The 16024-nt window shown below is 42.5% G+C and overlaps 1 protein-coding gene across 1 annotated transcript in view; it reads left to right on the top strand.

The window, feature by feature from the left end:
• The window catches only part of LOC308289801 (seizure protein 6-like), a 179297-nt gene that overhangs the window by 157832 nt on the left and 5441 nt on the right, over nt 1-16024 (top strand). The window contains exons 11-14 of the mRNA XM_080731553.1: nt 2945-3141; nt 4351-4545; nt 8150-8341; nt 14876-15070. Of these exons, the coding sequence (XP_080587679.1) occupies nt 2945-3141; nt 4351-4545; nt 8150-8341; nt 14876-15070 (779 nt within the window). The remainder of the gene's footprint in view (nt 1-2944; nt 3142-4350; nt 4546-8149; nt 8342-14875; nt 15071-16024) is intronic.

Genomic DNA, 16024 nt, shown 5'->3' on the forward strand with positions numbered 1-16024 from the left:
CGCCCTGCCACACAGTACGTGGCCTACAAGTTAATTGTAGTATATGATTTTGGCTTCACGTCTCATTAAACCTTAATATGCAAACACACAACATTTGTTTTGTTTTGTTAATGTTATGTTGGTGCAAGGAAGGTTATACTAACTTGACTTGCCTCTGTTGCTTTGACCACGATGGGATCAATCGATGCGATCAGAAAGTCATGTGCGTGCTTGTATAATATCCACGATTCCACAGAGTTCGAGTCCCTTTTTCATTATCGTCTACTCTGGGTCCAGCTTGGTCTAGAACCCCAGTTCTGTTCTGATTATAACACTAAAACCATGCTGTATAGCGCTGATTGTTACAAGGTGCTGGAACTGTCAGCTGTGAAACGTGATGTGTGCTTCTCCATAAGTCCGTGTGCGTGTCTAAAATAGCAGACATACAAGCTCACAGCGCTGCGCGTTTCGACTTGTTGTGAGCTTGAAGCTCTGATATTTCCAATGCGCGTAACATAGAGATGGGATTTATGGCTATTTGAAGTGAGTCGGATCTCTGGGATCCGTTCCTTTCAAAGAGCCGTTCAAAAGACTAGCGTACTTTTCCCACCAATGTTCAGGAACGGCTCCCTATACTGTGAACCGTTCATTTCAAAGAGCTGTTCAAAAGACTCGATTCGTTCGGTAAAGTCCCACCTCTAACAGCGCAGCATGAAGCAGCAGCAGAAGCAGTGGCGATGAGCTCGGCTGTCGTCAGACAGACTCACAGAACATGATACAAATTTAAAATTATGATAGGTTTTAATGATTGTAGCTTTACTACTTTAGACAAATAATTATGTGAATAATAAGATTAAATGATAAAATAGCCTAAGAGGCATTTTCCCAGCCGGCCACGGTGGCCGGTGGACTTTATAATTACCGGCCAATTAAACATTTAACCGGTCAATGGCCGGTAAATACCGGCTAACGGAATCTCTGGTGCGTACGTGCGCGTGTGCGCGTGTGACCTTGATGGCAATATGTAAGTGTGCGTGCGTGCGTGCCTCTGCAGCTTTGAAACAACCCAAGCTGTTCAGTCTACAAAGAGAACTCCATTCCTCACTGCAGGGCCTAGAACACTCTCAGCCTCAGACTTTTCTCTTGCAATTCTTTTCATGTTGGCCAAAAAAAGATCGAAAGTAGACATTTGGTCTTTTCCCCGGGGATTGCAGTGTGTGTTGATTCATTCTGCGGCTCCTGAGCTCTTGATTTCCACATGCTCCCAGAGAGATTAATGGCTCAATCTCTGGCTCGCTAATGAGTTTTATCAGGAGCCGCTGGTGATTAATTAGCGACAGCATAGAGCATGTCACTGCTTTATTCTGCCTAAGTCATATCCTCTACGCTCTACATCCCCTCTCTACAAAGGAAGATAGCTCCATCCCAGGTGACGTTTCATAAGCACCGTCCAGGTCTGCAGTAGCTGCAAGTGTTCTTGGTGCAGAAAAAAAAAGTCTTAATAGTACGACTGTTATAGCATGCATATAGTGGTCCTTTTATTTTCAAGGCTCCATTCCTTTAGAGTGGGGTCAACATTCATTGCTACCAACATAGTGATTCTGTCGTCCATCTGTCTGATGGAGCTGGGAAATCATCCCTCGGATGCAGTTTCAGAAGCTCCCCTAAATGCTGGAGGGGATTGTGTGAATAGCAATATGGGACGTTGGCATGTAGCTAACCTCATAATCATGCTGTTCACAACAGTGACCACCCGTCACGCCTTGTTTGAGGCACATTATCCTCTGTCAAGACATGGTTCCCATTGGGAGACAATAATGCATCATGGGATGAAGGAAATTGCTCAGAATCATTATAGTGTAGTTGTGACTGTGGCTTTCATCCTGTATGTGGGAAATGAATGCCTGCCCACTCTATTCCCAAATGAGAGAATGAGAGGCATATGAGAGGGAAATGCAACTGTGTTCAGCAATATAATGACATAATTGTGCTGGCATGTGCTCACACAGCTGCTTGATTGAGGAACGTGAATATAACAGAAATTGCTGTCACATATCATAGTTGTCATTAGAATGGACAGTCCCTTTGTAAAATGAGAAATTGCAGCAAACATGTTTTATGTGGAGCATACTCAATTTCCCAAGATGCTCAAACATATGACGATGCCAATACAACAATGTTGGCATATTGCCTGCTTGCCATCAGCTCATAGACAGGAACAGCACAGGTAATGTGTTTTGGAATGGCTTTGTGGTATACACTCAAGTAAAGTATTTTCTGAAGGGCACCCTCAGTTTACTTTTTGACACAACAGAGAAATGAGAGTTGTTTCTGACTAAAATAGAAACTATGTTGCTCAGGAGCCAATGCAGCGCTGCAATCTGCCCCATGGGGGGGGGGGGGGTTAAATTGTCAATGTGATGCAAAGCAACACGGACGTTTGCTGAAGTAAGAATACGGACATATCCTGTCTTGGCATAGTTTCTTAAGAATGTCACACTGTGGTTCGTATCATGCTGTGAGAGGATAGCTGACTTTTCACTAGTCCACATAAGAAAATATGTGTTTTTATATTACCGTTAAGGCGAACAATTGCTGCTGACCTTGGTACAGAAGTCTAAAAGCGAAGAAAAGCCGTGTGCCAAGATAGCCAAGATGCAGGATAATTTATTGAAAACCAACAACCTGGATATGTCTTCTTCAGGGATTAGGTTAGTACCGTTTTTAAACTTACTGTAAACACACTACAAGACCTTTCAAACTGAAAAGACTTCACACTCGTAACAGCTGACTTTCACAGATAACAGTCGTCGACAAGCACACTGTGTCATAGTGGACGCACAGTCAGATCGCATCCATCATGGCCAAATCACCATTATAATCGGGCGTGTGTTCAAAAGGGCAATAGGTGCGTTACAGTCCTCTGCTTCAGTGTGTACTGATTCCTGCCACCTTGTCTCTGCAGACTGAACATAGGCAAGAACGACCTTTTGACCTTCTATGATGGCGACGACCTGACTGCCAAGGTTCTGGGCCAGTATGGCGGGGTGCGCCCCCGCTTCAAGCTGTACACCTCTACCGCCGACGTCACCATCCAGTTCCAGTCCGACCCCGCCACCAACATCTACGGCTACGGCAACGGCTTCATGATCCATTTCTTTGGTAGGAATCCCCTCTGGAGCTGGACACTAGAACATAGATACCAGGGGTGTCGCACCAAATTCTGGGCCCTGGGTACAAGGAGTCACTGCGGGCCCCCCATGAATGTTCTTCATAGGGGGAGGGGGTTTAACCCATTTAGACTGGGTACGCATTATTTTGTGCTTTAACTATTTGAAAAATAGCAGATAGCTGCGAGCTTGTAGATCTGCTATTTTTGAAAAATAATAGGTTTTTTGAAAAACCTATGTTTCTATATCAGTGGTGCTCAAACTTTTTCATGTGAAGGACCCCCAAAATGATATGTATTTGGCCACGGACCCCCATCTCAAAATATTTAGTTCCAGGATTTGAGTTACAAATGTTCGCTTAAAAAATACATATATTCAAAGATTTGCACACATTTTCACAACTTTTCAAAAATAGCAGATCTACAAGCTCGCAGCGTGGCACTCGGTGCTGTGCTGTGAGCTTGTATATCTGCTGTTCACCTGTCACATTGAAAAAATGTGAAAATGAATGCAGCCAAGGGGGGGGGGGGGGGGGGGGGGGCTACAGGTGTCTCAGAATTGGAATGCATGGTATCTGAACACAATTACCCTGGTGGGTTTGTCCAAATCAGCCATGTAAACACAGGGCTTTGAACCTCCTGTCTTGTCCCTTGGACATACTGTAGTGGTTGCAGCCAAGGAGCCTGGCAGAGTAGAGTACACTCACTGTCCCCGTAAGGGAGTCAGTTGCCTTACAAGAAAAACTGAAAAAATAATCATTCACCACGCAAGCACACTCCCTCGTGTTTCAAACAATGATAAAGCCTAAAATATCAGAATTACATTTACATAATTGCTTAGTATAGTTTGATTTGGTGCACAATGCTCTGTAAAATTATCACCAAAGGTTTTTCTTTGCGCAATGAAAATCCAATATAAAAGAATCAACACTAACCCGTGGAATAATGACTTGGACATACAGAATAGGACTCGTACAAGAGGACACTGCAGGATTCACGTACACTCAGACAGAAGATAAAGGCAGCAGACATAAAACTCACAGCGTAATATGCACAGCAGGCAGTAGATGACCTTGATAGAATGTATAAATATCACAATGTGCAGGCAAGAAGGAAGGACCGGAGCGCTGGGTCCAATGAGATATATTTGCGTCACTCTCCACCTATTCTCTCTCTCTCTCTCACCCTCTTCCCTTCCCCAGAGGTTCCTCGTAACGACACGTGCCCAGAGCTTCCAGAGATCTCCAATGGCTGGAAGAGTACCTCCCATCCGGAGCTGGTGCATGGCACAGTGGTGACCTACCAGTGCTACCCGGGTTACCAGGTGGTTGGCACGGAGCTGCTCATGTGCCAGTGGGACCTCACCTGGAGTGGTGATCTGCCTAGCTGTGAGAGAGGTAATTAGAAACACCGCTTGTGCCCAGCCAGGAAGGTAGATGCACAACACAGGACATGTTTGCTGTAGTGGAAAGTACAATTTTGAGGTACTTTTACTTAACTTGAGTATTTCCATTTTTGCTAAATGAATTTGGTGTGTGGAGCAGATGAACTCTATGGACCGAAATACAGCCCTGTATCCTCAGCGAAAATGGCACTGCTGGGATTCAAACCCAGAATCTGTTGTTTACTAGACAGCTACCAGGATTTCAGTGGAAATACGTACATGTACTGCATGAGCATGTGATAATGAATCATTCAGAGTTAGTTCATTCGAGTGCTTCCCATATGCATTATGCCAAGTATATGCTATACTGTTTTACTTCCTCTAGTTCAATGAAACAGTATGGATCTGGGCATGCCTGCTCATAGGCTATATACTTAGGTTATACTTAGGTTATATGTTAAACAGCTTTTCCTACACACATGAACATATTTCATACTTTTGAGTAGTTTATAAGCATTTTATAACACTGAATGCAACACGGAAAAGTAAACAGGACTCCCTGGATCTGCTATTTACTAGGCCAATGTTTTAAATAACTAAGCCAACAGTGTTATGTGGAACTTACAGTGTTATGTGGACTTTGTTCTCGGAGCCGGCTGATCTGCAGTTTGTACTGTGCTAAGTCAAGGACACCGTCATTCTTGCATAGCAAATCTAATTTTATTCTGTACGGCTTCAGTGCCTTTCCATGAATGGAGATCTACTATTTTGAAGACCTGAAAAGGCACTGCTGGGATTTTAACACAAACCAAGCGCTTTAAGGAACTAAGTCACCAAGCCCCATGGTTCTAGCTGTTACAGAAGGTGGATTCCTTCTTACAATCAGTAGCTAGCAGCAGATAGATATGCTCTTTTACTCAAACCATTTGTTAAAGTTGTTTTGTTGTTTTTTTCATAATGGCGTAAATGTCTCTAAAAAGTTTTGTTTCTGTGCAGCTGCTGTATTATTATATGCTGCATTAGACCATCTCCGGTCAGAGCTAACTCGGTAGACTTGACCTTTTCTTTTTTTGTTTCGCCTCTACCACTTGTTAATGGATGGAATAACATCAGATTACCATAAGAAGAACACTCCTCTGGAATTCCCCTTTAAGTACATGGTAAAGCCTTTCTAAAGCTTTACCAGCTCTAGCTGTCTAAAAACATTACCCCTTTTTAGATGGTCACTCTAAAAGTAATTTTGTATCTGTTTATTGAAAGAGACTCTACATTAACCAGTGTTCAAACACAGTGTTCACTACACAACATTGGGGTGACTCATATTGCCCTGCATGGCATGATTCCACTGAGGGCACCAAAATCGCCAGGACAACCACTGACCGAGCGGGCCAGGCTCTCCATGTGGAGAAAGGACAGCGCCAGCTGGCCTCCGCCCTGGCACAAGATGGAGTCAGTGAGCCAGGAGTGCACAATAAGCTGCAGGCTGCTAGACATGGAGATATAACCAAGAGCTCAGGCCCAGACCCGTTGAAAGAGAGAGCCATGACACTCTTTGATCTGGCCGCGATGCGATCACGTGGTTCATGTGTCTAGCATGCTTCGTAAACACTAATGGAGTTCAATATTGGAACTTCACTACAGTGTTTGGAACGATGGCAACTATTAGTTCCACATTCTTCTTGTTGTTATATCTGAGCACCTTTCAAACAAATTGAAACAAATTGCACAAATTCGAAATAAACTGAGATGGTTTTGGCAATAGAGTTTTGAATATTGAATTATATGAAATCTATGAATACAACTACACGCACGCACGCACGCACGCACGCACGCACGCACGCACGCACACACACACTAACGACAAGAGTGCTTTGCAATGGTGATGACCAGCCTTACTGGCAGGAGATGGAGACCTTGCTTCCAAGATGGCTGACTTCCATACTGTCACCACAGCTACACTGGCCCCTCTCCTGCTGAGCCCAGAATTGGGTTTGGGATGGACTGCTGTGAGAGGCAGTACTAATCTCTTTATACACCCCCTCTGTGGGCTAATGTAACCAGGCTCAGCTGTACGATCCGATCTTATCTTCAGAAACAATGGCTCCTGTTACACAGCGATAGACCTGGCCTTCCCACATTTTCGTTCCTTGTGGATTTGAAATCTGGACGAAAGCAGGCAGTCATTTCCGGGTCTTTAGTCCGGGAACTTTTGTTTCAGGACAGAGGGGAGTCAGTGGAAGGTCAAACCTATCCTGGTCCAGAAGCACCTGAAGCTCCTGTTGAGTAGCTCCCTTGACCCTAGTTTGCCTGTCAAACATTGGGGTGGATGGTGACATCACCTACCTGCTCCACAGAGACCACACACGCATGGAGAGGCTGTACAGCACTGTGGGACTGGGAGTCATGTTCTTCGACTTCTCCACTACAGCGCGTTCAACACCATCAAACCGCACTGTCTTGCCGAGAAGCTCTCTGTGATACAGGTGGAGCACAGCCTGGTGGCCTGGATTACAGGCTCATTTATTGACCCCAGTATTTCAGACAGCAGGGTTTACTGTCACATGTTCTGGTGATGAGCACCTAAGGAACTGTGCTGTCACCTTTTCTATTCACCCTCTGCACCTCCGATATCTGCTTCAACCCGGGAACGTGTCACCTACAGAAGTGAGATGCAGCACGGATGACAACAAAGAAGAGTACAGAGCACTTTTGGAGAGCTTCGCAGAGTGATGTGACAACAACCAGGGACAGCAGGCTATTGTTCCTGAAGAGGCTCAGGTCCTTCAATGTGTGTCTTCTACCGGTCTGTAGTAGCCAGTGTCCTCGTCTTTGTCATGTTCTGGTGTGTGTGTGTGTGTGTGTGGACTGTGGAGGGGGTAACAATCAATTCAATGGACACTAAGAAACTGAACAAGCTGGTGAAGAGGGCCGGCTTTGCAGATGGAGTCAAACTGGATATTCTGTTGGTTACGGAGGGACGGATGAGGAGGAAGATGGAAGCTCTCCTGACGAAACCACTCCCTCCCCCTCTATGACGAGTTAACAGGGATGAGGAGCCCTTCAGACCAGTGACTTGGTCAGTCCATTGTGCCGGTAGCCTATAGATAACAAACATCCTGTACACACTCTGTTCTTCTCTTGGATTACTGACTCCTCCTTATAGTCACTGACTGTCTATTGTTACACTATATATTTTCCAAATGCACACTGTAGGCTTACATTATTATCTGTATAGATATACATTCATGGGCAGTAAGTGTAAGCTCATACTGCTTGTGATTGCACATTATACTTACGCCTATTATATTAGTGAATTAGTAACATACTGTACTTTACGCCAACCCAGTCAGTCCGAATGCAGATGGCTAGATCAGGCTTTAGGTATTTAGATTTTATATTTCAATTTTACTTAAACTAAATTTCTTTCATCATTTTGAGGTGTATCTCTCTGTGCCCTTACCTCTACCTGTCCTACTGTATGTTTTTTTTTTTATCCATCGCTACTGCAGTGCTGCTATGACTCTTTCCCCACGGGGATAAATAAAGGTCTCTCTATCTATCGAACTTAGAGGTTACTGTTCACAGTGACATAAAGTTGTTTGTCTCCGTCCCCACAGTGGTGTCATGTGCCGATCCTGGGAAGGTGGATCATAGTCGGCGCGTGTTGACGGGTCCTCGCCTCACCGTGGGGTCAACCATTCAGTACATCTGTGACAAGGGCTACACCCTGTCTGGCAACAGTCTGCTCACGTGCTACAACCACGGCTCCTCTGGCCCCAAGTGGAACCAGAAACTGCCCAGATGCCTGCGTATGTACTATATGTGTATACTATATTCTGTATATGTTCCAAAATATGCACGTGTGAACACAGTCTCTGACGCTTGTCAAGAAATCGTTTTTGTTTTGTTTTTTAAGATTTGTTTTTGGCTTTTTCTGCCTTAATTGGTAGTTTTTCAGGGAAGATGGACAGGTAAGAGGGAGAGAAAGATGGGGAGAGACACTCAGCAAAGGTCGTCGGGAATGGGACTTGGACCCGTGACGGACTGCAGGCTACATTGAGCCTAAGTGCCTGGAACGCTAGGCTAGTGATAACCACTTAAATCCCTATATCCTTTACTGGGGTACCGCAGGGGTCTGTTATTGGCTCTGGCTTTTTCTCCCTAGTCTACACCACATCTCAAAATCTACAAGCTCTACAGATCTACAAACTCAACAATGCGTAGATTATTACTATGACCGAATGTTCACATATTTTTGCCAAATGTATGCCTATGACATGCTCAGAAAAGGGACGCTAGGGTTCATGTGGTTAAAATGCACAGACCATTTTGTGAAAATACTGGGGGTTGCCTAAGTATTTACACTTGCTGTGGGCATGTTTTGGGCTGTATTTTAAATAAGTGATAATTAGTGCTGTGCTCTGACGTGTTACATCACAAGGGGATTACGACAACATTCTGTTTCTGGTTAAACCTCTCAACAACTTAGAGTGACTCTTGTGCATGGAAACATAATGTGCATGCATGCATATAGTATGTGTACTTGTATGTGTGAATGCACTGCTACTTACCAGTTAAGAGTGGGGTGGCTCAGAGTAGATGACAGAGTACAGCAACTTGCAATGGGCCTGGTGTACAAGATACACTACACCACTATGATACCCAAGTACCTTGGATGTCCATATTACAACACCAGAGGCAGTGCCACAGATCACTTTTAACCCAGAGTCAAAACCAACAAAGGGTCAAACTCGTTCTTCTGCTATACCACCAAAATGTGGAAAGCCTTACCGAAGGCCATAAAGGAGTGTGGATCCCTAGCATCCTTTAAAATTGCCCAGAAAAACCACTTACAGGCAGCAGCCATTCGCAACTGGTAACCTTTAGTAGACCTTGTACCAGTGAACTGTACCGTCATGAAACTGTACCTTTTCCTATGCAAACTTCTAATAAAGTCTTCAATCAATCAATCAAAAACACGCATGCGATATCTTGGAGACAATAACTCTTTTACTATGGAAGCGAATGCCAGACACAAATAAAATGAAATGGCAAATTCGAAAATTAAATTGAAATACAATAAATGCTTTTTAATCTTCAGGAAATGAACGCATTTTTTGAGACAAAAATGAATTTAAAATGCAATAGCATTTACATTTTATCTACAGATGTGCTCATTCTATGACAAAATTAAAATGATAAATAAAAGATCATTTTAATTTTAATTTTCAAAAAATACCCCGCTAATTAGTGGACAATATTAAAATGAAAATGCAATTTTGAAAATTAAAATGAAATGAGGGAAATGCTTTTTATTTTGAGACACAAAGAAATGTATAATTCTATAGCATTGACATTTCATCTATAGGTGTGCTCATTCTATGACTGATTGAAAAAGAAAAAGCAAACCACATTGCATTTTCATTTTCAAATCCTGCAGGGTATGACTTGAAAATGAAAATGCAATGTGGTTTGCTGGGTTGCCATGTTCACTAAAAGTGAGCTCTCTGGGCTTTCCTCTCCATAAATTTAGCTAATACCAGTGACCATGATATTTAGATCTAATTCCATCACCAGTTCCATCCGCATGATTTGTAGATCTAATTCTATGAGTCCCATCCCCATGATTTGTAGGTCTAATTCCATCGCCAGTCCCATCCTTATGATTTGTAGATCTAATTCTATCAGTCCTATCTCAATTATGTGTAGGTCTAATTCCATCGCCAGTTCCATCCGCATGATTTGTAGATCTAATTCTATACAGTTCCATCCTCATGATTTGTAGATCTAATTTCATCGCCAGTCCCATCCTTATGATTTGTAGATCTAATTCTATCAGTCAATGAATTATGTGAAGGTCTAATTCTATAACCAGTTCCATCCCCATGATTTGTCTAATTCGATACAGTCCCATCTCCATGTTCTTTAGTTCGAATTCAATGATTTGTAGATCTAATTCCATCACCAGTCCCATAATGTGTAGGTCCAATTCCATCGCCAGTTTCGCCAGTTCCATCCGCATGATTTGTAGATCTAATTATATCAAATCCATCCCAATGATTTGTAGATCTAATTCTATCAGTCCCATCTCAATTATGTATAGGTCTAATTCCATCACCAGTTCCATCCGCATGATTTGTAGATCTAATTATATGAGTCCTATCCCCATGATTTGTAGATCTAATTCCATCACCAGTCCCATCCCTATCATTTGTATGTCTAATTCCATCGCCAGTTCCATCCGCATGATTTGTAGATCTAATTCTATGAGTCCCATCCCCAGGATTTCTAGGTTTAATACCATTACTGGTCCCATCCCTATGAGTTGTAGGTCTAATTCCATCACCAGTCCCATCCTTATGATTTGTAGATCTAATTGTATCAGTTCCATCTCAATTATGTGTAGGTCTAATTCCATCGCCATGATAGGACTGATCTTATGAGATGAGGTTGAAAATTGGCAAAGTGCTCCTTTAACCTCCGCAGTTATGTAATTATGATACTGTACATCAAAGTAGTTCATGAGCTTAATAAAGGAGCTGAGGGTAAAGGTGATGGACTGGCCAAGCATGTCTACAGACCTAAACCCTATTGAGCATCTGTGGGGCATCTTCAAACGGAAGCTGGAGAAGCGCCAGGTCTCTAACATCTACCATCTCTGGGATGGAGGTCATGGAGGAGTGGAAGAGGATCCCAGTGGCAACCTGTGAAGCTCTGGTGAAAGTAATGGTGGCCACACAAAATATTAACACTTGGGCCCAATTTGGACATTTTCACTTAGGGGTGTACTGCTACTGACTTTTGTTGCCAGCACTTTAGACATTAATGGCTGTGTGTCTAGTTATGTTGAGAGGACAAGAACATTACACTGGTCTCCATTCTGTACACTGACTACTTTACATTATATCAAAGTGTCATCTCTTCAATGTTGTCCCATGAAGAGAAATGATTAAGTATTTGCAGAAATGAGAGGGGTGTACTCGCTTGTGTGAGATACTGTACATACTCACAGAGATTTGTCGTATTTATTATAAGCAGATGAATTATGTGGATGGGACTATCGAATTAGACCTACAAATCATGGGGATGGAACTGGCGATGGAATTAGACCTTAACATAATTGAGATGGGACTGACAGAATTAGATCTACAAATCATAAGGATGGGACTGGCGATGGTATTAGACCTACAAATCATGGGGATGGGAATCAGAATTAGATCTACAAATCATGCGGATGAAACTGGCGATAGAATTGGACCTACACATTATGGGGATGGGACTGGTGATGGAATTAGATCTACACATCATGAGGATGGAACTGTATAGAATTAGATCTACAAATCATGCGGATGGAACTGGCGATGGTATTAGACCTACAAATCATGGGGATGGGACTCATAGAATTAGATCTACAAATCATACGGTTGAAACTGGTGATAGAATTGGACCTACACATTATGGGGATGGGACTGGTAATGGAATTAGATCTACAAATCATGAGGATGGAACTGTATAGAATTAGATCTTCAAATCATGAGGATGGAACTGGCGATGGAATTAGACCTACACATAATTGAGATGCGACTGAGAATTAGATCTACAAATCATAAGGATAGAACTGGCGGTGGAATTAGATCTACAAATTATTGGGATGGATCTGATATAATTAGATCTACAAATCATGTGCATGGAACTGGCGAAACTGGCGATGGAATTGGACCTACACATTATGGGGATAGGACTGGTGATGGAATTAGATCTACAAATTATGGGGATGTGACTATCGAATTAGATCTAAAGAATATGGAGGTGGGACTGTATCGAATTAGTCCTACAAATCATGGGGATGGGACTGGCGATGGAATTAGATCTACAAATCATGAGGATGGAACTGTATAGAATTAGATCTGCAAATCATGCGGATGGAACTGGCGATGGAATTAGACCTACACATAAATGATAGGACTGATAGAATTAGATCTACAAATCATAAGGATGGGACTGGCGATGGAATTAGACCTACAAATCATGGTGATGGGACTCAGAATTAGATCTACAAATCATGCGGATGGAACTGGCGAAACTGGCAATAGAATTAGACCTACAAATGATGCCCAGAGAGCTCACTTTTAGTGAACATGGCAACCCTGCAAACCACATTGCATTTTCATTTTCAAGTCCTACCCTGCAGGATTTGAAAATGAAAATGCAATGTGGTTTGCTTTTTCTTTTTCAATCAGTCATAGAATGAGCACACCTAGAGATGAAATGTCAATGCTATAGAATTATACATTCCTTTGTGTCTCAAAAAATGCGTTCATCATCTGAAGATTAAAAAGCATTTCCCTCATTTCATTTTCAAAATTGCATTTTCATTTTAATATTGTCCACTAATTAGCGGGGTATTTTTTTAAAATTAAAATTAAAATTATCTTTTATTTTTAATTTTAATTTTGTCATAGAATGAGCACATCTGTAGATAAAATGTAAATGCTATTGCATTTTACATTCATTTTTGTCTCAAAAAATGTGTTCATAGCCTGAACATTAAAAAGCATTCATTGTATTTCAATTTCATTTTCGAATTTGCCATTTCATTTTATTTATGTCAGCTATTCGCTTCCATATTTTACAGCCAGCATACTTGCTCCTTAATGTTATTTCCCCTGTGTTGAAGGTGAAACGAGTTTTTAGAAACACATTTTTTTCTTCCTGTTTGACAGAGTAATTGAAGTGTTCCACTGTTCCTGATTACCATCTCATGCATTACAATGACCGGTCCCATCCTGTCCTCTCCAAAGTCATTTCCTCAGTCCAGCCAAATGAATTATTAGACAGTGCTAAGATAGAGGTGAAAGTGTAGACAGTGGCACCCTCATTTGGCAGCACGTGAAAAGTTAATCCCATGCGAAGAGTGCGAGTTGTTTAAAGAGGAAAATGATATTATAATGAGCCTGACATACTTCCAGTCTGATAGTGGAGCGTTTGTTGTCAGAGACAAATGAGGAACAGGAGATTCAAGTCTTTGAAAATGAATGGTGTGTGTGTGTGTGTGTGTGTGTGTGTGTGTGTGTGTGTGTGTGTGTGTGTGTGTGTGTGTGTGTGTGTGTGTGTGTGTGTGCGCGCGTGTGCGCGTGCGTGCGTGCATCTCTGTCAAGTTTATTGATGTGCATAGGGATGGGAGACACAGATTTTATTGAATAGAAATGTGAGTAACATAACAGCGCCATTACACTTAATGAAGACATAAATAATAGTTATTCACTGCCACTGGACTGGTTAGAAATAGTTTGGTACAAAAACACTGTGCTAGTTCATTTATGGGTGGACTATATTCGTATATTCGTTGGTAAATTCAATTTGAAACAGAGTGTCACTGTCAAGGCTTTGAGAACGACTGGTGTGTGAGTGTGCTGCGTGCATACCTGCGTGCGTGCTACAACCAAGAGTTGTAGTAAAGTGAAGCTGTAATTATAGTTATTTAAGAATCACAATTGGAATTACAAGCTGGAGTCGACCGTCACATCTCTGAGTGCACTGTAAAATACTGAGTGTTCATTTAATTCTGAGTGCACAAATGTAACCAAATGGAGCCTTGAGGGCCATCCACACCAAGCACTATAATTATACTGTATTGTTCACCACTAGTCTCCTTATAGCTGTGAGTTGGACTCTGCCATCCACTTAAGTTAGAAAACAATACATTTGTAGTTATAGTTATATTTGATAATAATAATACCTTGAATTTATTTTGCGCTTTTCTGAGTACCCAAAGTCGCTTAATTTACAAGTGTATGTGTGTGTGTGTGGGGGGGGGTCCATTTGGTTACAGTTGTATACTGAGAAGTCAAATGAGCACAATGAGCACGCACATCGTACTTTCCGGGTGCTGAGCAAAAATACGTACAGAGCAACAAAGGAGGAGGCCCGCACACCGTCTTAAGCTCCCAAAGAGAAAATATTTATTGGCAACGTTTCGACCCGCAAAGGGTCTTCGTCAGGCAAGACGAAGACCCTTTGCGGGTCGAAACGTTGCCTTTGGGAGCTTAAGACGGTGTGCGGGCCTCCTCCTTTGTTGCTCTACAGTTGTATACTCTCAGAGTTAATATAAATGACCAGTATTCTGTGTACACACTCCACGTTAATCACATGAATCCTAGCATCACTACTCTGGCCATGTCATAATGAATGGTAAATAAGCCACCATTCTGCAAAAATATGGAGACATTTGTACAAGCTCACAGCGCACCACAATTTGATGCGTTGTGTGCTTGTAGATGGGCTAATATTTGGCGTGCGATGAAGGACACAGGGTTCAAGCAGTTCATTCTGTCTTCTCCCAGCTGAAACCTTTGAGCCGTGCAGTCACCCTGGTACGCCAACATACGGAGTACCCAGCTCAGGCAAGCTGCTCTTCCAGGCAGGGGAGACGCTGCGCTACACCTGCCACGCTGGCCACGAGTTACTGGGGGAGCCTGTCCTCCGCTGTGTCCCTGGACACCCGTCCCAGTGGAGCGGATTGCCACCTGTCTGCAGAGGTGAGGCACTGCAAGCAGAAGTTCTCATCTTCATAATTCATTATTCTGCACTGGCACTCTTTGTGTGTGTGAGTGCGCACACGTGCGTGTGCGTGTGCATGCGTGCGTGCGTGCGTGCGTGAGTGCGTTGCAGGCATGCATGCATACATCAACTGTCTGCTTGTTATTCATCCGCTTAGAGGCTAACTATTACTCCTTTTCACTGGGGAGTCTGAATTCATAAGTATGATAACAGCACAGTGTTTTAAAGACAGTCCATTCACCTGGATATTTTCCCTTTATACGGAGAACATCATGGACAAGGGCAAAGTGTTAAATCCCAACTCTCTTACATTACAGTAAATACATGGGTGACATTCAAATTGGTAATAGCAGATATGGCGGCATTCTACTGTAGGCGCTAAGCACTTTATCATCTTCAATCAAGATCCATTATATCATGTCCACGGATCGATGTGTGTTTCTTAATGTGATCTTTTAATTTGCGTTGTGAATTGCTGCACATCAACTGCGCTATGATGTCATAATGAAGTCTGTTTGTCTTTCTCAACCAGTTAACGTATCAACACAATGTCCTGGTATTTGAGTCTCACCTGTGGACCTGCACTGCATGATGTGCTCTCTGTCCTCACATTTCTGTCTCTCTTCACTGGCCCTATATAATTTGTTGTATGACAAATAGCAAAGATAGCCGCTCTACAAGCTCACAACATGCAGCATTGAGACATGTTCTGAGCTTATAGATGGGGTATTTTTTTTTTTTTTTTTTTTTTACATTTTTCAAAGGTGTGTGAAGATTTGGAAGAGGATATACAAGTTTGAACCATTTAACATTTTGGCAAAATGTTTTAAAATACATTTTTCACCATTAGTGACATGCATACAATAGGGACGCCAATGCAGGACTGCCATTGAATAGTGCTGTTACAGTGTACACATATCTCACGCCAGTGT

This window comes from Nannobrachium achirus (genome assembly GCF_963921795.1).
Source record: "Nannobrachium achirus genome assembly, chromosome: 8".
Classification (NCBI taxonomy): domain Eukaryota; kingdom Metazoa; phylum Chordata; class Actinopteri; order Myctophiformes; family Myctophidae; genus Nannobrachium; species Nannobrachium achirus.